Source organism: Branchiostoma lanceolatum, chromosome 1 (assembly GCF_035083965.1).
Source record: "Branchiostoma lanceolatum isolate klBraLanc5 chromosome 1, klBraLanc5.hap2, whole genome shotgun sequence".
Lineage (NCBI taxonomy): Eukaryota > Metazoa > Chordata > Leptocardii > Amphioxiformes > Branchiostomatidae > Branchiostoma > Branchiostoma lanceolatum.
Window position 1 is genome coordinate 2,998,417 of NC_089722.1, and position 27,263 is coordinate 3,025,679.

The 27,263-nt window shown below is 40.8% G+C and overlaps 1 protein-coding gene across 1 annotated transcript in view; it reads right to left on the bottom strand.

Annotated features, from left to right (window-relative positions):
- Nucleotides 1-16,525: 16,525 nt before the first annotated feature.
- Nucleotides 16,526-27,263, bottom strand: part of LOC136429850 (fibrocystin-L-like) — a 47,873-nt gene continuing 37,135 nt past the window's right edge. The window contains exons 56-69 of the mRNA XM_066420327.1: nt 26,595-26,815; nt 25,608-25,771; nt 24,650-24,750; nt 24,291-24,400; nt 23,777-23,919; nt 22,852-23,111; nt 21,817-21,989; nt 20,991-21,102; nt 20,706-20,750; nt 20,431-20,483; nt 19,616-19,802; nt 18,686-18,792; nt 17,882-18,047; nt 16,526-16,984 (exon numbers count right to left, since the gene is read on the bottom strand). Of these exons, the coding sequence (XP_066276424.1) occupies nt 17,883-18,047; nt 18,686-18,792; nt 19,616-19,802; nt 20,431-20,483; nt 20,706-20,750; nt 20,991-21,102; nt 21,817-21,989; nt 22,852-23,111; nt 23,777-23,919; nt 24,291-24,400; nt 24,650-24,750; nt 25,608-25,771; nt 26,595-26,815 (1,841 nt within the window). The 3' untranslated portion in view covers nt 16,526-16,984; nt 17,882. The remainder of the gene's footprint in view (nt 16,985-17,881; nt 18,048-18,685; nt 18,793-19,615; nt 19,803-20,430; nt 20,484-20,705; nt 20,751-20,990; nt 21,103-21,816; nt 21,990-22,851; nt 23,112-23,776; nt 23,920-24,290; nt 24,401-24,649; nt 24,751-25,607; nt 25,772-26,594; nt 26,816-27,263) is intronic.

A 27,263-nucleotide genomic window follows, 5' to 3' on the forward strand; every position in this document is an offset into this window, starting at 1 on the left:
CTGAGTTCCCTTCAAGGCACCTCACTTCTCTGGCGGAGCCGTACTCAAGCGTGTAGCCATCGTTGCACGTGTACGTGACCTTTTCCTCGAAGAAGTAGAACCTCTTTCTTGGCGTTGTCTTGCCGTAGTTTGGAGGACCTCTGCCCCAACATCCAACAAAATCTAAGCGTAGCAAGATATTATTTGTAAATGCAGAGGCAAATCAAGCCTCTATTGTATTCAATAGTATCTAGAAAAATAACAAGTACAAGATATTACTTGTTAATGGCAAAATCAACATCCATTCAATTCTATGATACTATCAAGAAAAGAACAAGTGCGAACACATTTCTAACCACATTGTTTATTTTATTATTGCCCTTGATGATTACAGGAATAGACACACGAGTTTGCATGCAAATTAATGAAACAAGAAACATTGTTTCTGTTGACAGCAAGCAGCTTACTGCATGGAAGGATGTTGCATTCCTCCTGGCTACCGTCTTCAGTCAAACAAAATGGCCGATGAAGACCCGTGGGGTTGCGGCAGTAGTTCCTGTCCAGGTTAGCCCAGGGGTACTCAGTCGTGTAGTAATCAGCTTCCTGAGCTGACCACTCAAGACACTTTGCCCCGGAAGTAGTCATACTCCATATCCCACGGTAGTTTATACCCGTGCCGTGGTAGCAGGCTGAGAAAAAGAAAGAAATTTGCATTGTTTGGTTTTTAAAACGGATAAAATAGTTCGTTTTTATCATAAACCTCCTGAATTTTGCAAGTCGACATTAAAGTCACATCTAGATGATGAGATGGTACGATGATTCTCATGGCTACGGCTCACAGTACAAGCCCAAGCTAAAAGTAATCAACGCAGGTAGATAGATATAATCATCGTTCAAAAAGGGAAAAACTTTTGCAACAAAAAACACTGTTCTAAGTTCTGATTCCCACCTTCAGTACCATTCGTGGCTGGTTCAGGATTCCAACATTCCCGCTGTGATGATGGGAACAACTCACACGGAGGCAGTAGTTTCTTCGTCAGGTCATCACTCATACTCATCACTTCCTCACACCAAGAACGGCATGGCAGCAGTTTTGTTCCTCTGAGGAAAAAAACAACAACAACAACAATTGAATTTAGTGAAAGGTTTTAGTGGTCAGAAATGACCCGTGCAATGGCAGGATTTTTAGTGCTTAACGTTAATTGATGCAGGGTTTACAATCACATAATACACATGGGCAACAGAGACATATTTGTTCCACACGTTTCATTTTGTGGAACTGTCGCAAGGGTCTGGGACTGGACACCATGTGACCTCAAGGCGACCTTCCTCACCCGAAGTCAGGTACCCATTCTCACCTGGGTGTAGTGAAAAAATCCGTGTAAAGTACCTTTCCAAAGGGCCCAAGATCAGTGACATGACAGGTTTCAAACCAAGGACCACTTGGTTCTGACCCGAACGCTCTGCCGTTACGCCATACGACCCCAAATAATGAGGATGTATCACAATGCAATGTTTACTATCTTGTACACACCTCTATACAAACATTAAGTTACATACTACCTAGCTTCTACCTAGATTATATTAACCTTGAATAAGACGTATACTTTACGAAAACGACGCGGGAGATGCATGGATCAATGGCTGATAAAATTCCTTGATGAAAATTAACTGGTTACCATGCGTGGCTAATATCTAAAAGATCATTTAAAATTTCTCATCTACTCCAAAAGACGTGTTGGCTACTTACACACATGAGACCGTGACGTTCGAAGATGTACCTATAGTACAGTTCGGCATGTCCTCTTCAGAGACATTGCATCGCGGAAAAATAACAGTGGAAACGAACTCTCGAAACTCTGAATGGTGTTCCCCCGGGATGATGTAGGAACTGTTGAGAAGAAGCTCCACCACAGACGAATTCTGTATCTCATTGAAAGTCTTCTGGCCCAGCAGATTTGGTAACATTGTGAGTCTGCGGTCGAGTAGAAAGGCCTCAGGAGTTCGCACGCAAACTGAAACTTGAAGTAAACATGTATCAATGTGATGGCTTAAAATGTATCATAATAAACCCGCCGGTGACGAGTAAAAAGAATTTATTTATTTTCACTTTTATCGATCTATTAAACTTTCAGGTCTCAGTGTTCCAATCCAAGGCTTTTGCAGCATCATCTGAGCTGGTGGAGTCCAGAACCCATGACGATTTCCATGCCATCCACCCACCATTTACCACTGCGGAATTATGATGATTTCTCATTAATTGTGTCATTGTCATTAATTGTGCATATAATGTCCTCATTTGCATAATTGCACTTTCTCTTGATATGCCTCTCTTATGAAATGCTGTTAATTAACTGTTGATAATTAATAAAGTCTCTAAAGTGCAATCAGCCACTTTTGAGTCGCTAGTAAGAGTACATTATACACTACAGAAAAGGCAGCAGTGCACCTGTTTCAACGCATGCTCAGTGAGGACCATCCACTACACGACTTGGTGCCACCCACGAGAACAGGAGCCACGTGACTTTCACTCAGAAACTGTAGCTCAATAAGCGTTCCGAAAGCCCGCACTAAGAGGCTGAGCAACTCCTTTCTGCACACTGCTATATTCGGCTCTACAACAAGGCACTCAATCAGTAGTACCATCAGTACTGTTTTTATTGTGTTATATGTTATATGTACTATATTGTTCTCATTCTCTTCACGTTATGTCATACGCGATAATGTATCGACGTGGCTAACTTGATTTAAGAAAGTTTTGATTTTATTGTGCAAGTTTTTCGAAATGTAATGATATTTGTAATGAAATGTGATGTGATTAATGGAATTGTAACAAGATTGTATGTTTAAACACTTTTGTACTAAGAACGGAATTCTTATTATGTTGTTACATAATCCCCGAGCTTCTTACTGAATAAAATCATCATCATCATCATCATCATCATTATGTTTCAGAACTTTGCACTGATGACCCCACGACCTGTAATGACAAAAACAAGAGGTTGGAGACCTCATATCTCCTTGAACTGTTCTGATTATGCAAATGACTTCCACATTTATGTAATCTATGCGAGTTCATGTACACCTTTAACTAAATTACACATGTCGTAATATTGACAGTCCAATCATTTACCATTTAGATGAATTATGGCGCGTTTGCTTTAGTCATACAATACGGTGTTCATCAGCATAATTGGCATCGTTCCACGTTAATGTTCCACCTGTCATGAACATATGTTACATGCATTGTATATGTCGTATAATGTAAAACACTGAAAATATGGATCATTGATTATACAAATAAATTCCAAATTTGCATACTTTGCATTTCATTGTTTATATTGGAAGTTCTGCTGCAGTACCAAGGTCACATAATAGGGGGCCCAAATCAACCTTAACCTATGTCTTACCAACGCCTACCCACATATATCATCGTAACCCATCTAGCGGTACTCGAGTTATGCTGACTACATTAGTCCGGAAACACAAACAGCCGAACAGACAGACACACACACACACACACACACACACACACACACATACAAACACACACACACACACACACACACACACACACACACACACACACACACACACACACACACACACACACACCAACAACTATATCTCCATTTTTCATAGAGATAAAGAGGGTGATCAAAGGCATACCTTCATTCACCTGACAAATGAACCCCTTAAGTAAGCTGCAGTCTGTTTCATTCCATTTGGGTCCACCTCCCCAATATCCGACACAGCCACCGCGACCGTCCACTGGCGTCGGTTCACCGGGTCCCCAATTGGAATAACCAGATGACGCCAGGGTCTGGCCGTCCTCAAATATCCACTGCCCATCGCTGTTGATGTCAGTTAGCCCAATCCATCGACCAATCACTACCTCTGGTAGATAAGTGAGAAACCCATTGGTCTCACGGTCCTTCGGCATGGCTAACATCCCCAAGTCTGCCGCACACGTCTCACTAGCCTCATGCCGCGTCTTCGGCTCCGGAAAGCTCTTGTAGCACACTCCGTTAAAAAGAACGTAGTCTGCAACTGGACAACCTGTTGATAAAACAAACAAACAAGCTAACTTATCATGAATCTGTATCCATACATGGCTCATGTGTCACTACGAAAAACGCGTCATAAGATACCAAGGGGCCCAAAATCGACCTTGAATTTCGGCTTCACAACACCCGCCCACATACCAAATATCATCGTAATCCATCAAGAGGTTCTTGAGTAATGCTGACTACAAATACACACAGACAGACAGACACACAGACAGACACACAGACAGACAGACACATCCAAAACTATATCTCAATTTTTCATGGAGATAATAAGGCAGTGTCAATACTTTACTCTGCCGCTGACAGATATAAAACGCATGCGATTAGTCTATTCTAAAATCAAAAATTACGGCTCCAAGTCAGCCGGTTTCGTAGTTACACATGTCCTTTGACATGATGAGGCTAAAATGTACATTCGATAAGATACTAAGGCTAGGTTTACACACGCGTTTTTAGTCGACTAGGAGTCGACTCAGGACTGCCCAAGGAGAACCCTAGGCCACTGAAGTAGCGTTTTCTTGTAGGAAAACTACGTGAGCAGCCCAAAGCTCCTCATAGACAGTCCAGAATCGACTCCGAAATATTGAGTATAAACCGGGCCTAAGGGTATTAGGGGCCAAGTGTTGCAAAATTACATATACATGAAGAAAAGAAATTCCGATATATATGGATGGTTTAACGCAATTTTATATGTTCAGCTTTACACACACATATATACAGGGGGAGGACACACACACATATATGTTCAGGTTTACACATACATATCATATACAAGGGGGACACACGCAAATATGTTCAGCTTAACTCACACATAACGTTACATACATGGGAGGACACACACACACATACATATATATGTTTTACTTACACACACACATTATTGATACATGGTAACATGCGCACATGTATGTTATAGTAAACACACTGATACGACACTTAGGTTAGGTATGTCATGTGTAGATTAATCTCTAAGAAGTATAACGATTATATAAGCTATGGTCATCATTTTCAAAGGTAGGCAGCTCTTAGGGTCCAGAAGAAGGGTGTGGATTTTGACCCCTAGTTTTGTTCCATGGCAGAATTTGAAGGAGAGTAACTCAATAATGATTTGATGAATCGTCATGACTTTCGGTAGCTTATGTGATGACTGACACATATAGATGTGAAATATGCAAATCATGTGTACATATGCAAAGCCTTCTCACCCTGGAACGCGCATTCACATTTGTATGCACGAGCAGAAAAGTTCTCAATCCATTTCAGACAGTAATCAAACTGATGTATTTCTATACCACACAGCATAGTTTACACCTGGCTACATTTTTCATACTGTATCGTTAAGTTGACTCCCTGATTAATTCAATCGTCAACAAAGAAGACAAACGACACTTTTTTGGGGCGGTTGGGGGAGCTTCCAAAGACGCTGATTATTTTATCATCCATGAATTTACAGCATATAGCATTAGGTGTTTGAAGCACTGCTGTGCATGTATCAAAGTGCATGCATGCTTCAGGGATAAAGAATTCATAGTTGGGGACAGAACGCAGGCCTACAGCTTTGTTGTAGCTGTATAATCTCATATATGAATAAAGTGGGTTCAGTACTTACTGCAGCTATATCGATCACTAGCACACAGTCCAAAAACATGTATGTTAGTGGTTGCCCAGTCAATCACGTTGCCATGTAGACCACAGAAGCCTGGCCAGTCTGTTCCCATTTCAGATGGAGTGAGCACGCGGTCCCACAGGTTCACCTGTGATAATTCTCCGCTGAACGCTTGAGAGTCTTGGAATCCTCCCCCTACACTGTCTTGGTCCTGTCCGAGGATCCATGTACCACCACTGCGTACTGTGCGTCCTACGCTAAGCCGCATACCTGAAGCCCGGAGCACGCCGTCAACATAGATCTGCCAAGCTCCATCGGTGCCGCGCCACGTGGCACACACTGCATGTCTCTCACCATCCCAAACAGGCAAGTCACCAATGGTAGCTTTTATACCTTGTACATGCAACTGAAAAATATTTTTGACGATTTCATTATCTTTTAAAGTACAGTATACATGTATATTACTAAAAGTCTTGAGAAATGAGAGATAATTCGCAAGTTAACATAATAGACTAGAAATATTGAGTCAAACATAATGACAGAGAATGAAAACAATGAATCAAACTTAAATGTAATATAACAAGAAGTGGAATTTGCATATCCATGTGTAAATGTCAAAAATGTCGAATTATCGAATGAAAACAAGAAGAAAGCTCTGAAAAGCCGTTTAAAGTGTTCTTGCTGATTTTAGTCTGGTCCATAAAGAGTCCCAGAGCACGACCAGGATTGTTTTCTGTGTTCAGGTTTCAAAATGTAAGTTAAATTGCTTAACTCAATGGGCCAATCAGGTGCTCTCATTTTGAAATGCAGTGCTCCCATTGGCTGTCACGTCCAACACTATATATGGCTAGCCTGCACCAGGCCCTCTTACGGGCATATGAATCGTAGAATTCGGTAGAAAAAGGAATAATTGGCCAGTAGAGTCAGTCCACAGTGAAACCCTGGCGTAGTTAGTCTGGTAGAGACTAATACATGGCATTGAAAGTGACTGAAGTGGCAAAATATCGCCAAAAAAGTCCAAATAAATCGTTTTGCAGAGGTGTATGCCGAAAATGGGAATGTAGTCCTTTAAAAATAATCTGTTCAAGGCACATCTACACCAAATTTTCGGTCATTTGCTTAAAACAGCAGGGCGCATGAGGCCAAGATATACATTTTTTTGGTCTAAAATATATCTGTAAAAAACCAATAGAATATCAAATACCATACATTCTTTTAAAAAGAGCTGACATTTCTTCCCATGGATTACGAATTTGACTCTGTCTGCGCAGTTTTAACGTTTTGAATAAATCTAATGATAATTGATAACGTTACCGCTACGTTAACCCTATCTAGACAGGGCTTTTTTAAAATAATTTTTCCGAAGGTGGGGGATTGCTCATTTGCCACCTACCTAACAATTTCAAAACGGTATGATGTATCATCACTGAATTTGCAGAGAGTAATAAACATGTGAACTTAAATAATTTCTATAAATTTTGGTTATGTTATGGCGTAATATGACGTAATTATGACGTCATCGATGTGATTTGTTGGCTAAATAGGGAATTCCCGTAATATCTAAAGTTATTATGATAAAGAAAAAGTGTGTTATTGATATCAAGGTATAGTAAGACATCTGACGTCAATAGTAACTACGTTGACGTCAAAATCACGTCCTAGAATGACGTCAAAATGACGTCGTAGAATGACGTCATGTGTCCCTGGGATCCGCCATCTTGGATCGGCCATTTCGAAATTTTTGAAAAAAACTTCTTTTCCATTTATGACCCAAAAAACACTGTAGATAGACTAGAAACGTTAATCTGAATGTTTCTGGTTAAGAAAATACCAGGTTGTGATGACTGTGAAGGCCCATAAGCCTGTTAACCAACTTGACCTTGAGTTCTCTTTCGATCATACAACAGAACTAGTCAAGATGTAAAACTCTGCTAATTTTTTCACCACACTTTCAAACGATTGCTGGGATATCGCCAACTTTGCACTTCGGCACCTAGCATTGAGGCAGGACCCGTACAAGGCCTATAGGAGGGCCATTTGTTGGGCTCAATATACGACCAAATCCAGACTTCTGGCTGATTTTTTTTCTGATTAAAAGTGATCAGCAGTTAATGTTGTAACGTTCTGTGTAGGTTTTTGTTAGGAATAGGGATAGTTACGGCAGCTTTCTACCCAGTCTTCAAGAGTTTGGGCCGCACTACTTTCTGTACCCGCGTCGCGGATTAAAACTGTGTTCTGCTACCTTAACACCTAAACCAAAGACATGTCCGCCATCTTGGATTTTGAGCGATTACGTCAACGAATTAGCATAAGCTATGACTATTAAATCATGAAAGTTCTTGATACATATGGTGTAATACATGTAGGAGAACTAGTGTGGCTGAGCAAGCAAATCTTAGAAACATCCTTTTTTAAAGAAATAGAGAATTTCGCATAAAATGCCTGTCAGAAACCCTTTGAAATGACAACACGAAATGGCAACACGAAAAATTATGAAGTTATACCATCATCTTGAAATTGTTGCCAACTAAATTTTAGGAAAAGGCACCAATTTTGGTAGCCCTAGCATACGTCGTTTGGCAGTTATACGATGTCAAAGTTAGCGCGGGCACTTTTAGCCCCCCTCCCCTAGTCTAGATAGGGTTAAGTACCATAGCCAGGTTTATGGTTGTTAACTTACTTCAAGTCTACCCCATCCTGCATTGAAGATGAGTAGCTCATTGTGGTGTTGTTGTACAGCATAGCTGACCACACCTACTTGGCTGGATGGACTCATGTCGATGCTCATGTGCAGACATAAAGTAAAACTTGTCAAGTCCCGAGACAGTGTTGTGTCCAGCCTGGCGTAGTTACTGACGCTTCGTGGAGCGGGAAATGTTATTTTTTGCAAGCCACCAGCTGTAATTGGCAAAGAGAGATCATATATATATATATATATATATATATATATATATATATATATATATATACCTGATCGCGAAAACGCCGCTCAAATTACCCGCCTTTATATGCGTGTATGTATACGGTTGCTTTCGGTCAGTGAACATTGAATCTTTGGATTTTGGTGTCTAATTTACGTCTCAAACAATGGTTTTATACATACTAAACATTTTAGGAACATTGAATCCAATTTCTATGTTTGTCTTTCGGAACGATGTTATTTTGTCGCGTTTAAGCGTTGGTATCGGGAGATATCGCTCAAAACACAAATTGTACATTTTAGTCAAACATTCAAAACAATTAAAAAAAACACAACTTATATTGGATAGAATAAATGCAATGTATATTAGATAGAATAAATGCTCGCCAATCCAAAAAAATGATAAATCACACCATAACTGTGATAAAGAATGCTCGCTTTCAAAAAGCTTTTCTTTACCTATACATGAAAGGGGGGAGTACCTTGGAATATAAAGGCTGTTTTTGTAAGTTGTAGCATAAACAAGGATAAAAGAAAAGCAACTCCGACGAAGATAGGAATATGCTGTGTGTCTAATTTTGCTACATGCTACAAAGAAGATATAAAGTGTGCTTGCATATGGTATGTTGTTATGGCCGTAACAAAACTGACTTAAGTGGAAGGGGTGTTTATTGCAAATGGGGGTATTTTGAAGGTCGAGGTCCCTTTCGGGTATAGCATTAATTCTCCAAGATTTCATAAATCTAGTCCCCCGGGCAGAAACTTCTGCTTGGAGAATATATCGGTTACTGTTTTCATCTATACGATATATGTATATATAAGGATGCTTAAAGGCCATGGAAAGATAAAGTGTGCATTTAATTCAACTTAACGAATACGGAAAGTTGGCGGAAAGCTCAATTCTTTCAGCGGCCTTTACGACACCTTAAACTCTGCTGAAATATTTCCCAACCTTTATTACTTCTTTCCGTCGTTCGGAAAGTTTGCTTGTATGTATATGATATCCCCGGGACAGGCCCGAGAAATGCGATCTTTGTATGTTTACAAACACCCAAGCTTAGGACGGCGGCCGAGACTTTAGTGTTCCATTTCCGCTCCAGCCGGTGACGTCATTCCCAGTTTACTAATCCTGCGAACCTCGGCACGCGTTTTCGGTGATGGTGTGTTTAAAAGTAGTTTTTAACTGGAGAACCGTGTATTTTTTCCATGAATACTTATGTCAACTGGATAAAGCTACATAATACAGTGCTAAAATGTCTTTCAACGTATAGGTATTCACGTATCAAATTTTCGGTGACCATAAATAATAATAACATATTGATTCATATATGCTGTCATTATGGCTTCTATGTGTCACACGCTGTTTAAGTATACATAGAGCAGTGCAATAACAATTATTGAGTAACCGTTTCGTATTGCGACCCGCCCACAGACTGCAGTAATACAATTTGATAGTTACTATGCTGCTGTTAGGTCCATGATTGATGAGACCAACAGCGACAGCGACAACACGCACATGGTTAATTGTTTATTGATGAGTTGTCACAAGGACATGGTCGCATAATAATAACATGATTGCTATTATGGTTGTGCCGTTGCACACCACGTACACACCCATTCAAAGCGACACACTCTCACAATACAGGTCATCATGAAAACAATTCAAAACTGTCTATCTATTCCGCTTTCAAGAAAAGGTACGGACAAGAAAAGTACCTCACAAGCGTACATAATTTCGAAATTCGTAGAGCAATTACAAAGATAAGAATATGTAGTCATAAACTGAACATTGAACCCGGAAGATATCGTAAAATTCCCCGTGATCAAAGGTTCTGTCCATTCTGCCCAAATGAAATTGAAGACGAACGTCATTTTATCATGAATTGTTCAAGATATGCAGATAAACGCTCTAAGCTGTTCACTTGTTCAAGTGAATTCAACGTGCTCCATTATGTTGATAGATTTGATTACATATTGAGAGGTGACAATCCTTACTGTGTACAGATAGGTATGTACATCAAAGAATGTTTAGACATAAGAACAAGTAATGTATAAGTATACGACACGCTAAATCTCAATATGATGCCTCTTTCGTATGCACCTATTTGTTTGTTTGTATGTATGTATGTATAGATTAAGTAGACCTTACAAGAGTAGCTGTACTTTTGTTGTGTCAATAAAGATTGTTTATAATGATACATTTTGTTGATATGTACCTGTGTTAACGCTCCTGAAGTCGACACAGTCATGACAGTCACAGTGGTCTTCAGAGTCGCCGCACAAGTTGTGTGCTGAGCAGCACGGTGAGGGTCCGTCCGGGTCGCATTCAGAAGGACCGCCCTCCTCAGCAGGGTAGCCATGTCCGCATCGCCCATCGTCACGCCACTTCTTCGCAACTAAAGGGAAAAATATAGAATACAATGTAGAATACAACACGGGGTATTCGGTATCACCCGAGGTCTCAGCCCGACCATGGGTCGGATCGCCCGAAGGCCGGAGGGGGAGCGAGGTTGATGCGAAATATACGTATACTTCGGCGATGCTGCAAACAGATATAATAGTAATTAACTAGATTTCGGCGATCCCATACCTTCGCCGAATGGTGTTAGCTTGTATGAAATCTGTGTTTGGAAGGTGTTTTAAAGATTGCATACTTTTAAGTATAATTAAAATGTATGATGATGTTCACCGTCATTATACTTGCAAATGCAAATGCAATTATCAAATTACCGTTATTTACATCTTTGGCATTGAAGAATTTTCTCATCAATTAAGCAAATCATGTCTTGAAGCGCCATTGTGTATAGTACTGCCCACATGATAACGTTAACCCAAACATGTGGGCAGTGTCCTCGTATATAGGTCATCATCCAAAAAATAGCAAATTGAAAGGGAATTTCAAGTCTTCCTCATTAATCATGTAAAGAAGGACCTGGTTTGTATAGAATTATGTTGATCATCCCTAATAGTTTCTACTTACCTAAAACAATTAATATCCACCAAACCTCGCTTGAGTTATCCTCCTCCAAAATTTAGGTAACAAATGCGCACTTTAGTACCATAGGAACCCCCCAGAAGACCTTGACCTTTATTTTCCCAACCACCAACAACCTACTTAATTTCAAGACGATCCATTTAATTTCTCTCGAGTTATGCCACCAACAAACGAACCGACAAACACAAAAGGTGCACTACAGCATCAAAGGAACCCTTCAGAAGACTCATCTTCGAACTTGACCTTCATCTCCCCAATAGAAACGTACCTACCAAAAATCACCAACATCCATCGATGGCATCAAGAGTTATATTGCCAACACTATCACTCTACAATTCCGGACCAAAAATATACCCTTCTGCCTACGGCGAAGGTAAAAATGCTGCATTGAAACTCGCCAAGATGGGAATAGAATCAGACCCTGGTGACCCCAACTTCTCTAAATTTAGGTCGCATTCGCATACATGTAACGTTACGTCCTACAATTTTTAGCGGCTTTATAACCATCGGCAAGAATCTACAAGTCAATCTTTTCCGCCAGAGACGACTAAATATTGTACACGACACCTCCACGGCCTAGTGTCCTATGAATGGCCCCATCTTGCTATCGTAATCTGCCGTGTGGTTTCATTGACAGGTGCCTTAGATTTGCAGTAAAATGAAACTTGCCGTATTTTTCACACACCGCGCCGGCGTCTTCGCCGTGGTTACAATTATGAACTCCCCATCCTCCGTTGGGACAGTCGAAGATGCTGTCCTCGCTCCCAGTACATTGTAGATCGTCCAGGTAGATAGAACCGCTTCCTGAAACAAAACAAAGATACGTGCATTGGGCGATGTATAAGGCAACCAATGCTGTATTTTTTACCTATTGCGTCATATGGTACTTTGTATTCTGCTAATATAAACACCCTTGACATCGCTTTTACTTCTACCGAAGTTTTCTGAGCTATGCCCTGCTGCTTAGAATAATCCGAGCCACTCCGTTCAAATAACCTTGAAGTTGCTCACCTTGTCCATAAAAAGCCTGCTGTTTGGCCTCCAGGGCGCTGGGATAGCCGAGCATACGGCAGATGACCTCAGCATCGTTCAGGTCCCAGTGGTCGTCACATATCGTTCCCCAGCTCTCAGACTCATTCCGGCGGATCTCCACCCGTCCTTCCCGAGCGTTGGCTCCGTTCACCAGCCTCACCAAACCTCTATACAGAAAAGTAGGACTTACTGGACAAACAGAGAAGAAACATGGAACCTTTGAGATATATGCAATCCGAAGAATTTAAAAACATCACACACCCCGCCCCGTTTCAATGTTACATTAATGTTACAATAAACAATAAACAATAAACATTCGTCGCATGCGTACTGCTGCTGTTCCAGTGAAATATCCAAACATGGCCACGGTAAAACGTCCCTTGAAAAAGCCTTCCTTTTGAGAAGCAACATAGAACCTTTTGAAACATGTACGATTACAAATGTCAAAACATTAACACCCGGATGCTTGTTCGGTTGTTTTATCGTTGTTTAGATTCTGGAGTAGAATTCTACTAAACCGGAAAGTACACTGCACGAATTCACAAATTTCCTGGAGTTTCAAGGTCCTCACACCTGCGAAATCTACTGTGTTCTGGTCGTGTTCATCACTTTCCAGGTTCGGCGTGCACCGTCCTAGATATTCCCTTACATACGGTCCTTGATATTCCCTTAATATATACCTGGACTTTATGGGACCCGCACACTAGTAAAATCGCATGTGGTGGGAAGGGGCTGACGAAAGAAGGGGCACTATACTCCACACTGTGTGCGTATAGGCGACAACAAGTATCAAATTACCGTCATTTACAACTTTGGAATCGTGACACTTTCTTATCAATTAATCAAACTAGAAAGGCAACATTTTCGAGAAAATGCAGGGTATCCCCTCCTATTACCTAAACCTGAAATATGTAATCCTTAGCATTTACTACAAAGGAATTATGAAGTTTCTGCATGAATTATGGAAATGAGGTCCTCATTAGCATATTTTATGTCCAGGCGTAAACACCTTTCCAAAAGGTACCTATATCTTGAATATGACATCCAAAGCATGTACCGTAAGGGAGAAATAATTTTCTGCATAAATTATGCAAATTTGGTCATAATTGGCATAATCTATGTTCAGGTGTATTCAGCTTTCTTAACGGTAACTACATCTCAAATATGGCATCCATAGCATTTACCGTACTGATGTGTCCCACTATCTCTACAAACTCTACAAGCATAGACTTATTAACGGTAAACACACACTGTGATATTCGTTCGACACAGGACGACATCGTAATACGGTTCAGCCCCAAGCAGATACGGCATTGCAGTACTCTACATTTAATCACTCCAGTACGACTGTTCTGCCCGTTATAGCACGGCCAATCGCTAGTAGATGTAAGGCCGTGCAATAGCGTTACGTGGTGGTGTCTTGGTTTACGGCTGGCTGTCCGTAAAGACGCCCCGATGTTTCCACTATGTGACTGTAGCGCTGCTATCATTTCCAGCTTGAAAATACCCCCCTTAACTTTCCATTTTCTCTCTACCGCAAAACTAAATCCAAATTTTCCCTATTTACAGTATGATTTCATAAGTACAGTTCCTACCGGAGACAATCAGCAGACAGTAGGTGATCCCAGCGATGACAAGTCGCCCTCTCATGTCTACACAGTCCGTACCCGGCTGCGCCTATGTTTTGTTAGTCCCTCCCGATGTTAAGTCTCGCTGTCTTGATGCACGACAGAATAACTGTTTTTAGCCACTAATAAACGCAAGTTTCTTCTACAAATTAGAAGATATATTGATCCATCTGAAGTTCTTCTGCCAAACCCAGCAGTCGACAGCTATTGTGACACAGACCATGGCGACATGAAGAGAACACCGAACTGTGACACAATCTACGACAAGTATGTACAGGCTTGTCTGGAGCACTGACATATTTGTAGCGATGAAGCATGAAATATTTAGAGGGCCTTGTTTTTTTCCCCATCAACTTGATTGGTTAGTTTGAATAATTAATTTGCCAGAACAGGTAAATTATTTAACGTGTTACTTGTACGATACCTCACCTGTAATTCACCCATACTACTAGTACGTGAAGACCTCATTGCTACGGACAAACTGCAGTTTCTAGATTAGATAAACCCAAATTAGATAAACCCGAGTCAGGATATGGAATTTGACGTTTTGCATCAAAACTTAATGGCAAGTCCTATGGGCCTCAAATGGCACCAGAGAGGGTATCAACTAAGATAAGCACACAACATACATGTAGAGCAGTGAGGTTTCAATTCTTTACAGAAGTTATTCCCGCAAACCGTGCTCATATAAATGACAATTTGTCTACTCTCATTTCAATACCAAAATAGGTATGGAACTGGTCTAGCTAATAGATATATTTGTTTTTATTCTGAGGGGATATTATGATTTAATTCGGCCCACATACGGGGTGAAGTAAGCTTATGAAATATTTATTTACTTATTTATTTATTCTTAAATGTTACAGCACACTACACTGACTCTCTATGCAGCACAGCTGATGTTTGAGAGTCAACAGTTAGGGGTAGACAAATACATGGCAAGGCAATTTACACATCACTACTTAATATACAATGTTACTACAATCATTAAGACACTTTTACAATAATATTTAACATCGTTTAGTCGCAACGTTATACACATGATAAAATAAGCAAGTACGTTCGGAGGTCAGAGGTCGTATCTATTTATGGGTGAACTTAAAAAGTTTGCAGAGTTCACAAACTAACTCACAAAATGTGAAGAAGGCTAGGAGGAACTGCTAGACTGAGTGACTAGAATCGATTCGTCGGATGTAAATGTGAGAGGCGTCCGAAAGGCTCTTGTTTAAAGTGATGTCATGGTCTGGAGACCCGTGGAGAAGGGCGTTGGTGGAGAGGGGTCGTCCCACAAGGCGATACACAGCTGTGGCATTAATAGTGACTGTCGTGCCACTGCGTGCAGAGGGCAGTGAAGGAGGAAGTGTGCGACTGTCTCTGATGTCGCACCGCAGGTACATCTCCGGGAGGTAAGGTTGAACTTGGCCAGCGTGGAGTTGAGCTGACACCAGCCAATACGGAGTCTGGTGGCGAGAATGTTGCTACTGCGGTCACCAAGGCTGCGATACTATGAAATATTAATAGTAACATAACCCAGTCACACCCGACCACGTGCACATTAGTCACTCACCGATGACAGTAAGGCTCATGAGTTTACACAATGCTTTCCCAAGCACACTTAGCCCAAGTCCGACTCAAGTGCGGTCTGTTTACACACGGGGCCGCGAAGTGACTTAGAGCGCCCAGCTGCACCCGCCCTGACGACCGCAGTGTTGTTTCGCTCTAAATCATGACCAACTTGCACCACAGAGTGCTGGAATTATGATTTAGGTATTACCGAAAAATCATGGGATAAAGAGTAACAAACAAATTTCAAAATTTGCGCCATGTTCCTCTCAGAGGAGAGGGACGTATTAAAAAATCCCGAACAAAACTACCCCTCTGGATCGAAGCCTCTGTTTGGAGAATACCATTTTTACTAATTTTCATATGACCTCTGACCTTTGTGAGCTTTGCATAACTCCCCGGGAGTCGCCTCGTAGTCGACATATGTTTATGTATGATAGATTTTCAAGGTTATTGTATATATATATATATATATATATATATATATATATATATATATATATATATATATATATATATATATGATAAATTCCCGAGGTTATTCTAAATGCATATGAAGCAGAAATGAAAATGATAGGCGAGTAGTTTAATCCGCGTGGTAAATGTGGTGCATCGGTTGTATGGGGGTAGTGGCGGTTAAATTCACCGTGCTTAAGGTGCACTCTAACAATGTGTATGCGGGTCTTTGTTGATCTAAAATAACGCAATGTGACCTTTTTGCATTGTTGATAATTGTGTTGTTTTATTGTAGATATGAGTTGATACAAGATAGTTTGTCTAAACGCTTTACACTGGGGGTGATTCATCTATCTAAATCTGATTGCCATCTGCCAATATTCAATCGACGGCCAGTCAGTAACATTGATAGTAAATTTTGCATTGTTTAAAATAATAATAATAACATTTGTTACAATCTCAGTACATGGCAGCAAGGGTGCTGAATTACGTACTTAGATTAAAAGCGCCCCATAGTAAACAAATTGAATTAGCAATAACACGCTGCAGATAGGAAAATCACATTGCGTACAAATAAACTCTTTACGACTTTCACTACTTTGAAGAGAAATACTGGCATTTGAGATGTTGTTGGTTTACCTAGATCTAAAATCTTACATCGATCATTTCAAATCAGTGACACCGCAAATAAAATGGTCGCAGACTCAAGTCCATGTTCATGACCGACGTACTGATCTGAAAAAGAAATATCAAAGATAGAAATATTATATTAACATAGAAATATTTCTTGAATACCAAATATATAACATAGGTGTAGTCTGTATCTTTAGATATCATATTTCGGGTCTGAATGTTATCAGGAAATAATACTCAGTTCAACATAGAAATATTTCTAAAATACTAAATATATAACACAGGTGTGTTTTGTATATTTAGAGACTGTATCTTGTCCCTGAGGGGTGTTCGGTGATGTTGTGCACCGCTTCTCGGATCTTCCTATTTATGGTAATTTGCCAGATTTGTATGCAATGCATTAAACTGCGCGATTAGGTACAGATCAGCTTCTAACGTAGATATTCTTCTCTCTGACTTGGAAACAACGTTACCTAACATTATTTGATGAATGAATGAATGAATGAATGAATGAAGGTTTGTTAACGTGCACTGCGACCTCAAGTCACCCAGCCTACATATGAGCTTATAAGACACCAAAGACAACATTATAACGCACATGTTACAGAGACTCAAATCGAATCAAAGATAAGTAATAGATAATGATTTAAACAGAGCATCGTGGAAAGCAATGACGGCCCGCCTCAGTGAAAGGACTGAAAAGCGGTGAAGATGATGATGAATAGATAATGACAAGTTTGTATCTTTAAAAAACATTTACAATTTTTTTCTAAAATTATGATTAAAAGAATAAAATAACAACTTGAAAAAATCATGATTTAAAAAATCAAATGAAATAAGATAAAAACATGATAAAATTATGATTAAGAAAAATAAAATAGAATAAGAAAATTAAAAAAATTATGATAAAAAAATCAAAATGTAAAGAACAGTAAAAAATTATTTACAAAAAAAACACAAAACATAAAAAAATGATTTAAAAAACAACACATAACACACCTTACACCATATGAATAGTGAGAACATCCTCTCCAACTTCAACAATGTCCTTCAGACGCTGCCTCTGTTCAGCCTCCACGGCGACGTGAGTCAGTCCCGGGGTCATGAACACGAAGTCCTGCCAGCCCAGCTTAGTGGGGAAGGCGGCCACCAGGTCCTCACGAACCTGAGCCAGAATATACATATATTTTCCATATATAAGTATTGACCATCATGGTAAAATCCTAATTCACAACAGCCCTACAGCATCGACTATGGCTAAACAGCCCTATACGAGAATGGCAGTCTCTGCCACAAAAATCACATCTGTAAGCGGAATCTGTTGCAAAGCCAGAATGACATTCAAGTAATGGTCGCTTAGAAGAAGAAGTTACTATTCTTTGTGATCCTACAGCACAAAGCCAACCGGTCATTATTGCCCTGAAAAAGATGACAGACGGTCATCGAAACGTTGCTGTTTTCATTTTCTTGGTTGTGAATGAAATGTATCTGTTATTAACTCCGTGAATAGTTTCATCGGGTTGGTAAGTCACTGAATAAAAAGACTCTTTTTACACAACCAAGAGATTTATTCAACCGACGTTTCGATGACCATCTGTCACCTTCTTCAAGGCAATTCTGACTGGTACACATAGCAATGCAGCACAGGTGTTGCTGCTTATACATACTAATGAGATGCAAACGCAAAATATTCACATTTACTATTAATTATTAACCAGCCTGATGATACTACATGTACATTCACTAACTATGAACTACAGTCTACATGTGACTGTGCCTGTCATATCATTAGCTACCCCATACCTGACTCAGAGGTTTCGTCATGTCAAGCCAGGTCTTCTCCATCTCCCCATGACGGTACAGCTTGTCCAGCAGCTTGACCGACACGTTCCGGGGCTCAGGGATGTCATCTGAGGACAAGAATTTTAAGTATTCCCATTGGACCTCTTTATCTAAGACATTGAGTTTATATTGGAAAATTTAAAACTTTGATCCAACACCAAGAGTTGAACTCAGCATAAATTTTCGGCTGGACACTCCAACCTTCGTCAGATGTTCGATCCACTGCGTTGAACGCCGGGAAGTGGATCGAACATCTGACGAAGGTTGGAGTGTCCAGCCGAAAATTTATGCTGAGTTCAACTCTTGGTGTTGGATCAAAGTTTAAAATTTTCCAATATGTACTCTTCCAACACAGATGAGCTTTCATGCGAACATTGAGTTTAACTTAATTCCAAAAGTCCTCCGTGTTTTCTGGTTTAATAGTAATACAAAATAAATCTCAAAAGTCTGCTAGCTAAGCAATACAAGCTGACATGAGAAGATTTGTAGAATTGTCACATCTACAGATATCATCACATCTTTTTATAGCATGACGTGTAGGTAAATAGTGGGGTCTGATAGCTTCCTGCCTACAGAACCTAGCCTCTGACAGGCCCCGCGGATGGCTGGGAAAATATCAGAAATTGGCCAAATAGAGTGAATAGTATGCTAAGGGAGACGGCTACGGAGAGAGGGTCCAATCTACCATCCTAGGAGCCTGCAACTTAAAACCCTGGCAAATATTCTCCCTATAGCCGGCGTAGTTAGTCTGGTAGAGACTACCCAGAACTATGCTGTGGCCTTGTTCCGTGGTAATTGAAGCATCCCAGATGATTTCGATCTAGTTATAACACAATTTTTTTCTGACCAATAAGAAAACAATATTATCATTATCATTACTCTTTTACTTACTCTCCTCCTCACACACGTATCCCGGTGGAGACACAGAGCGAGGAGAGACGGAGGATCGGGAGACCGGACGGGACTGGATGTCTGTCTTGTCAAACTTGGTCTCCTGCATCGTGAACGCAGTGTTGGTCTTGCCCAGGCTAGCCTCAAGGTCCTTCATCTCGTGGACGGTCGGTAAAGCCCCTTTCTCCTGGAATAAGAGAGAGCATTCGTCATTTCGGATGGTGACGTAAAGTCGGCGGCCCCGTGAATAAGAGCTTCAGGCATAAGCCTCTAGCGTGAAACCTCTGCACATAAAATAACTTAAAGTTAACCCAACACACTTACCGAGAAGACTAAGATAGATGACATAGCTCCTCCACATATCTCCCATTTATTCACCACATCTGCTGATACTCATACACACAACACACAACACCCGTTTCAGTACACGGGGGTGTGGGAGGGGGTGACGGGAGTCTTCAACTGCCAAAAGAGATCGTTTGCCTTTTCCTGAGGATGAGTGTCTTACCTTTTACTGTAATCTAACAATAACCTTTTCCGGTTATGGAAAATACACATCTACTTCTCGGTCTTCGTTGTAATGAATGACTTTTTGAACCACTTGTTAACTCCTTTTCTTTCTTTTTTTAAAAATCAGTCGTCGGTGAGTATGTGGCCATTGGCAATGTCAATAGGCGCAGCGCTATAGCAAGCCCTGTCATTTCAAAACCAAAACCTTTCATCTTCCCAGATCCTTCACTCACTGATAGACGGTACCAATCAACCCATATAACTATTTCGCATAACGTTACGACTTGACAAGTCAGAATACTTGCCTTGTTCAGGCCCAAAGCTGATGTTGGGCGGAAGTCTCCCAGTGTTTCGGTTCCTAGAGTGAGAAAGATAAACTTGAAATCAATGACTGCGGACAAGATTACATCTATAATTCTTTGAGGCGGTGTTTTAGCCTGTGTCAAGGTCTTCAAGTCTTAAAGGCGCCGATAGAGACTAAAAGTCAAACAATTTCTTGATAGTCTGAAAAAGTGTTTTTCTTGAAGAAGAGACTTTCAAACGTGCAGGCATGCACACGTTACGTAAATGCATGTCGTACCTTCTTGCTTTTCCCTAGCCATCTCCGGAAACACTCCACCGATCTCTGTGTAGCGAAGACAACGAGATAATCACTGTTTTTTGCATAGTAAGTCGGAATGGTTAAATTGTTCCTAATTTGTTCTACGCAAATGTTTGACCACTCACCGTCCACTTCTCATTCAAGTTTCCCTTTGTTGACATTTGTGCTGCTATCAAATTTACAATTATAAGCAGTCATATTGGCGTTTTTGTACACTAGCTAATGTACTATGTATGTAGCATGAAGTAAACGTGAGCTTCTTACTGCGTGACTTTCTTTTCTTCATCCAAACGACAATGAAGACGGTGATCAAAGCAAGAAGCGCGGCAACGGACGAGACAGCAGCGATCATCACCACATCCGGCCCTGTATTAACCTGGGGCGACAATCATATAAATGCTTGTGATAAAAAAAGTATATTTTAGATAACTTACAAAGCATATAGCACCGCGGGACATAGTTAGTAAGTTACCCATAGGAAATACATGATCACTGAATGGCACTGGCAAAAGAGGGTAGTTACATCTCCGTGAACGTTATCAAATCCTGGCACTCTAAACACAACAATATCATCAACAGGATACTAGTAAATGACTTCAAGTTCGGTGGGATTTATTTTCGAGGTAGGAAGAAAATTGAGTGTTCGCGTTAGTTTTACGTTTGCGATTCATTTAATGTAGTAACGTTGGCAGAAGACAGAATAAACATCTTCGCGGTGGTTTTTAAGTTCGGTCACCGCGAAGTTTTGAACATTTAATCTAATCTAGTAGTCTACATATTTCTATGTTCTGATAGAAGAAGATCTTCATTGACACAACAAAAGCACAGCGGCTTTCGTAAGGTCTGCTACATCTATACATACATACAAACGAATAGGTGCATACAAATGAGTTTGATTACACACAATCATATGGGATAAAGCAACATATCGTAATTTCACGTGCCGTATACATATACATTGCTTGTTCTAATGTCCAAACATTCTTTGATGTATATACCCATCTGTAAACAGATAGACATCGTTTGCCAAAGACGTTCGTGAAATTTTTGCCAAATAAAATGAATGACGAGCTAACAGACGTCCACTCACCGCTTCCGTGCCATAATACCGCTGACCATCGACATACATGACGTCAATGGTTTCCATGGTGTTGCCGTTGAACGTGACCTTCATGGGCTGCTGGACCTGGTACCACAGGCGCAACAACGCAGCGTCCACCTCGTCCCCAGGACCGGTCATGGTCAAGTCCACTACCACACTTCCTACCAGACATCGATCAAAACATATATTCAATGGCCAGTCAATGAGTTAGTTCAGTTCAGTTCAGTTCATCCGCAGTGATGTGACAACAGTGTCTACACATGTCATAGTCGAACATGACAGAACAAGTCCTGCATCCTCCTCGATTACCCTTTTAAGTGTCATAGACGGACAGCGATATCTACGACTCCCATAGGATTTGGATAAGTTATATAAAGTCAAACACAGCACGGCGTCGAAGACGAAAAAGTGATGTACATAGTGAAACGCACGTTGAAGCGAAGTAGACGCCCGTATCATAACACTGTAATTGATTGTAAAAGTTTCCTTTTTTTCTGTTTTGTTATGATTTTGGTATTGGAACTGCAACAGTGCAATACGCGTGGGACACAGGCAGCTATTGCTGATGTTATGACCCACACACATAATATAACCGTTTTTACACTTGGGTGGAGTGGGGAAAGTCGTGTTAAGTGCCCTTTTCCCAAGGGCGCTAGATCGGTGGCGTCAGGGGATTCGAGCCCGGGACGCGTGGGTTCTGGGCCGAAAACCCTGCCTTTACACCACACGACCCACACGTTGTTATGAGTTTGTAAAGGGTGCTCTTGGAAATCAGTGACTGACAGTTAAGTGAAGGGCTTATCCGAAAGATCCATACACAAAGGAAAATGTACAATCATGAAAAGCTCGAAAATAATGCACCATACAAACTTTCTCATTTCACAAACTTCATTTTCATTTTACTAATGATTCAGTAACATATGTTATACAACTAAATAAAACAAAACATTCTATTTCCTTTAAAACACATGTTATAAACTAGCTGAAGTGTGCGATAGAGAAGTGATAGTGTACTTGCAGTACCTGCATAGGCGTTTGCGGCAGAAATGTACACCGTGCTGAAATTGGCGTTGAGAGCGTTCATCATGAAGGTCTCGAAGTAGAGTTCATAGTCTCCAACTATCTGGTAGAAGTCAGCGTCAAAGGTGATCTGTGCGGCCTTGGAAGCACCTGAGGGAATCTGGAATCCCGGTTCGAAGATGTCGATCGGGGCGGGGGTGTAGGTTAAGTCGTACTCCTCCATGGGTGGGTCGGTGGTGATGTGAAACTGGAGATGATAACGACTGAAAAAGAAGCATTGTTTGCAAGATAGATTTATTGAGGCTTGTTACCTCCTGAGGTATTGTGATCAGTTGGTGTGTTTGCTTGTTTGTTTGTCATGGTGTGGGTCCGCATGCAGTTGCGCAGCCTGATCGAATATAAGGCAAAAATGGTGTAATAGGATACTTGGAAAACTGGACGTCTGGTTTGGCTTTGTTCAAAATAATTGTAAACAAGTAGGAAGCGATGCCAGAAAGTGATGACTCATGACTGCACCCACACAGTTACTGTAACATTTTATGTCTTGGCGTAAGGGCTACCCATTTAGAGCATATTTCATACAGTGTAGCCAGTGTGTTTAGTCTTGCCGTGTCTAGCATGGCGGACCTTCAACTGTTCCAAGGAATGCAGAACAATTAAGTCAAGGATAGTTCTAGTCTTTCTTCTTTTACAAACAGCATTATATGGTCAAAAGGGTAAGGCTAACTAAGGTTTTCAAAATTCTTATGTTGTATTGTATCACTATAAGCAATAGATGTTAGTTAACCTCTCAATGAGATAAACAGCTTCAAAAACAATCATCCTTTGATTGGTTTGTCCTTTGATTGACTGATTGATTGATTGATTGATTGATTGATTGATTGATTCTAAGATGTGAAGTACTTGTAAAAGTATTTGGACATTTCACCTTGCGTGTGTGAGGGAGATATCTCTGAAGGTGGCATGGCCGGTCACAACGTCAAAGGTAGCAGCGGTGTCGCCTCTGAGGCTGCCCTTGTACAGACCTGGGACGGGCTCCATTAGAGAGACGGTAGCTGACCAGGTCAGACCCTTATAGTAAATTAGAATAAATAATATTTTGACAAACTTATCCTTGTGCCCATAAAACAACAGAACATGTTGATAAATTTGATAGTTAACAATATGTATTCAGATTGAAATGTATGCACAGTACCTTACAGGCCAAATCGCCTATTGGCCAGGAGATCAAAATATGACATAGTCGACTCCTGCCATTCCTGGGTAGACGCTGTGTCCTTGGAAAAGGCACTTTGCATGACTTTTCTCACGAAAAATGGGAGGTAAAAGGCGATGGAAAGGGTTGTGCTCCACCTTCCGGTACTGTACCTAAGACACAGTGGATAACAACCCACTGCCCCTACGGGCTCCAAAAGGCTATTGGATTTGCTTTTTTCACCTACCTTCCAAGAGATGTCACTTATTGCCTGTCCAGTCACAGCGTCTCTCAGCTCCAGTTGAAGGTTGAAAGGCTTGTTAACAGTGGCCGTCTCTGGTTGGCTCAACATAGCAGCTAAAGAAGCACAACATGGCAAAACATATCAACATTGGCAATCTTTTTTTCAACGATATGCTGTATTCAGCATCCCATCAAATTTGATGACGTTTTGGCAAAAGCTACAGCACTTCAGCTATTCAGTTAACTATAAATACCCAATAACATCAACATAATTCATAAAACAGAGTTGCTTGGTATGTATTTTCCAAATTCAATGTTCAACAGATAGAATATCATCAATTCAAACATAGCAGGCGTACATACCTCTGACTGGAATCTGTGTCACTGTGAACGTATGGCTTTGGACATCCAGAGCAGTATGGGTGCTCTCATTCACCGTGAACATGAGCGTGTAGTTCTCACCACTGCAGGGAAGAAGGTACATTCTGTATCTGTATTTGTATCTGTATCTTTATAGCCGGTATAACCACCCTTCGGCGTAACACACTAGCTCTGCAGGCACGCGGCGCGGAAGCAGCTGGTTATATTACACCGAACGGCCAGCTACACATAGTATTTGCATATCTGACTGCAACCGTTCTGTAAAGGTATTTAGTGAGGCTGCTCCTATAGTACTTGATGGCAACAAGTTCCATTCTACTATCATGGTGGACTACTCCGAACTCAAGACGACACGATGTTCGAAAAAAACAACATGTCACAACGTCATTACTAGTATCATTTCGTTCATGGTTGTGGTACGGCAACGGGTGGTTATAAAGGGCATTCCGCTTAACCAAGATTCAGAAACAGATTTACTTGATGTTTGTCCTTGGTACTCAAATCAGAAATCATGGTTTCTTTTTTTTGTTACAGGTGGCTTCTATGGTAACATGCTGAAAATATCCGATCTGTTGATAGATTCAATCACATACTAGGAGGTGATAATCCTTACTGTGTACAGATAGGTACATACATCAAAGAATGTTTGGACATCAGAACAAACAATATATAAGTATACGACACGTGACATGTCGATATGTTGCTCAATCCCATATGATTGTGTGTAATCAAACTCATTTGTATGTACCTAGTCGCTTGTATGTATGTATAGATGTAGTAGACCTTACGAAAGTCGCTGTCCTTTTGTTATATCAATAAAGATTGTTATGATATAATCATCTCTGGTCACATGAAAATGATATTTCAACAACAGAACACAAGATACAGAAATCAGAAACAAACGTTCTACCATTAATAGGTTTCTATTTGATGAACATACCTATGGGATATCTGGAGGTCGGTAAAGTTGGCCCAGCCGTTGATGTACGGAACGCTGAGGGTGCCACGCAGGATCGCCCGGGGGTCACTATTCTCTCCAAGCTGCAGGGAGGCGGTGACCTGCCAGGGGGAGCTGGTGTGGCCAAGATGTAACATGTGGTTGCCCTAGATAGAACAAACTTGTCATAAATAATCGGAAAACAGCTACATGTGTACAAACTAGAGCCCCTTCTATGACCCAAGCAGTAGAATTCTCCCAAATTATGTAAAACGATAAGACTGCAAGGTTCCTGCATGGTGTAGCCAAAAAACTGATTCCCTAGGAATACGTTCGTGGAATATTTTGCAACTCAATCGTAGTACCTAACTAACGGATCCACCCTGAGGTTTCGCCAAAATGGCATGTATGGCGAGATGTTTCTACTTTAGTGCTTCAGTGTACCATTACGAAATGATACCCTATACTTGTAGGGATGCCCCTATGGCTCAATTGGTAGCAGTCTCACAGTTAAGCTACAGTTGGTTCAAATTAGTTGCTAACTGGGAAGTCCCGGTTCAATCCTGGGTAGGACATCTCGGTTGGGGCTGCACCAGTCTTTCGGAAGTGACATAAAAAGAGGGTTATTTCGAGATTTATTTTTCTACATTTCCAGCCTTTTTAAAGCATTGCAAAGGGTCAACACATTCGGAAGAGGAACCTGGTTATACGTTGATGAAGGTTAGACATCCAGGTAAGAAGATACGCCAAAAATAATTACTCATTATTGACAAGCAACTGGATAAGATTTTGAAACAGTCAGACGTTTCAGACAGTATCCACTGTCTTTCGTCAGTGACGATAGGACTAGAGAACACTACGTTTTATACCAAACCTCTGAATAGATATGTTAATGAGGTTAAGACAATTTAGGATGTCTTGAAGTAGTCTTTAAAAAGAAGATTAATTCAAGACAAAGTTTATAAGCCAAGTTATAAGCCAAGTACGTACGCCCCTGTCCAGTGCCTGGATCCTGGGTTGAACGGCAAAGTCTGCCATCTCGTGCAAAGGCTCCGGCTGGGTGTGTACTGTGATGGAGCCCGGCATGACGTACCCATCCGCCTGGGTCCGGTCCACTGTCATCTCGCGCCACTCCTGACTCGCCACAGGCGGGACCGGGTCCACTATGGACACGCTGGTCACGTTCGTTCCGAACACGCTGTCCAGTTCACCTAGATAGGACACATATCAGCAACACGTATTTACCCTCAAACCGCTTCTGTATTTTGACAGAAAGAAAGCAGGGACATCCGTGAATAATCTAATCAGGTTTGCAAATGACTGAATCACAAAAAAATCCACAACCGCATATTTACAAGATTCGAAAATTCGGTGACAGTTTGTCAACTTCGTCAGGGCAAAATTGACTGGTTCTACTTTTCTACAGCTACACACTGCAGCTAGGTGTCGCTGCTACAGTGTTATGGGTGCTTTTCCAAACGGAATCATAGTGACGTATTGTCGTCATTGAAAGGTCGGGTCTTGTTAATATGTGGTTATGAATAAAGAAATTTGGTATTTACACACAAAGGCATGTTCTCAAAGAGATTTTTATGCGGCCCGATCATATCGGTAGAAGACTAATACTAACGTGATCTAAATGTGCTCGAAAAAATAAAC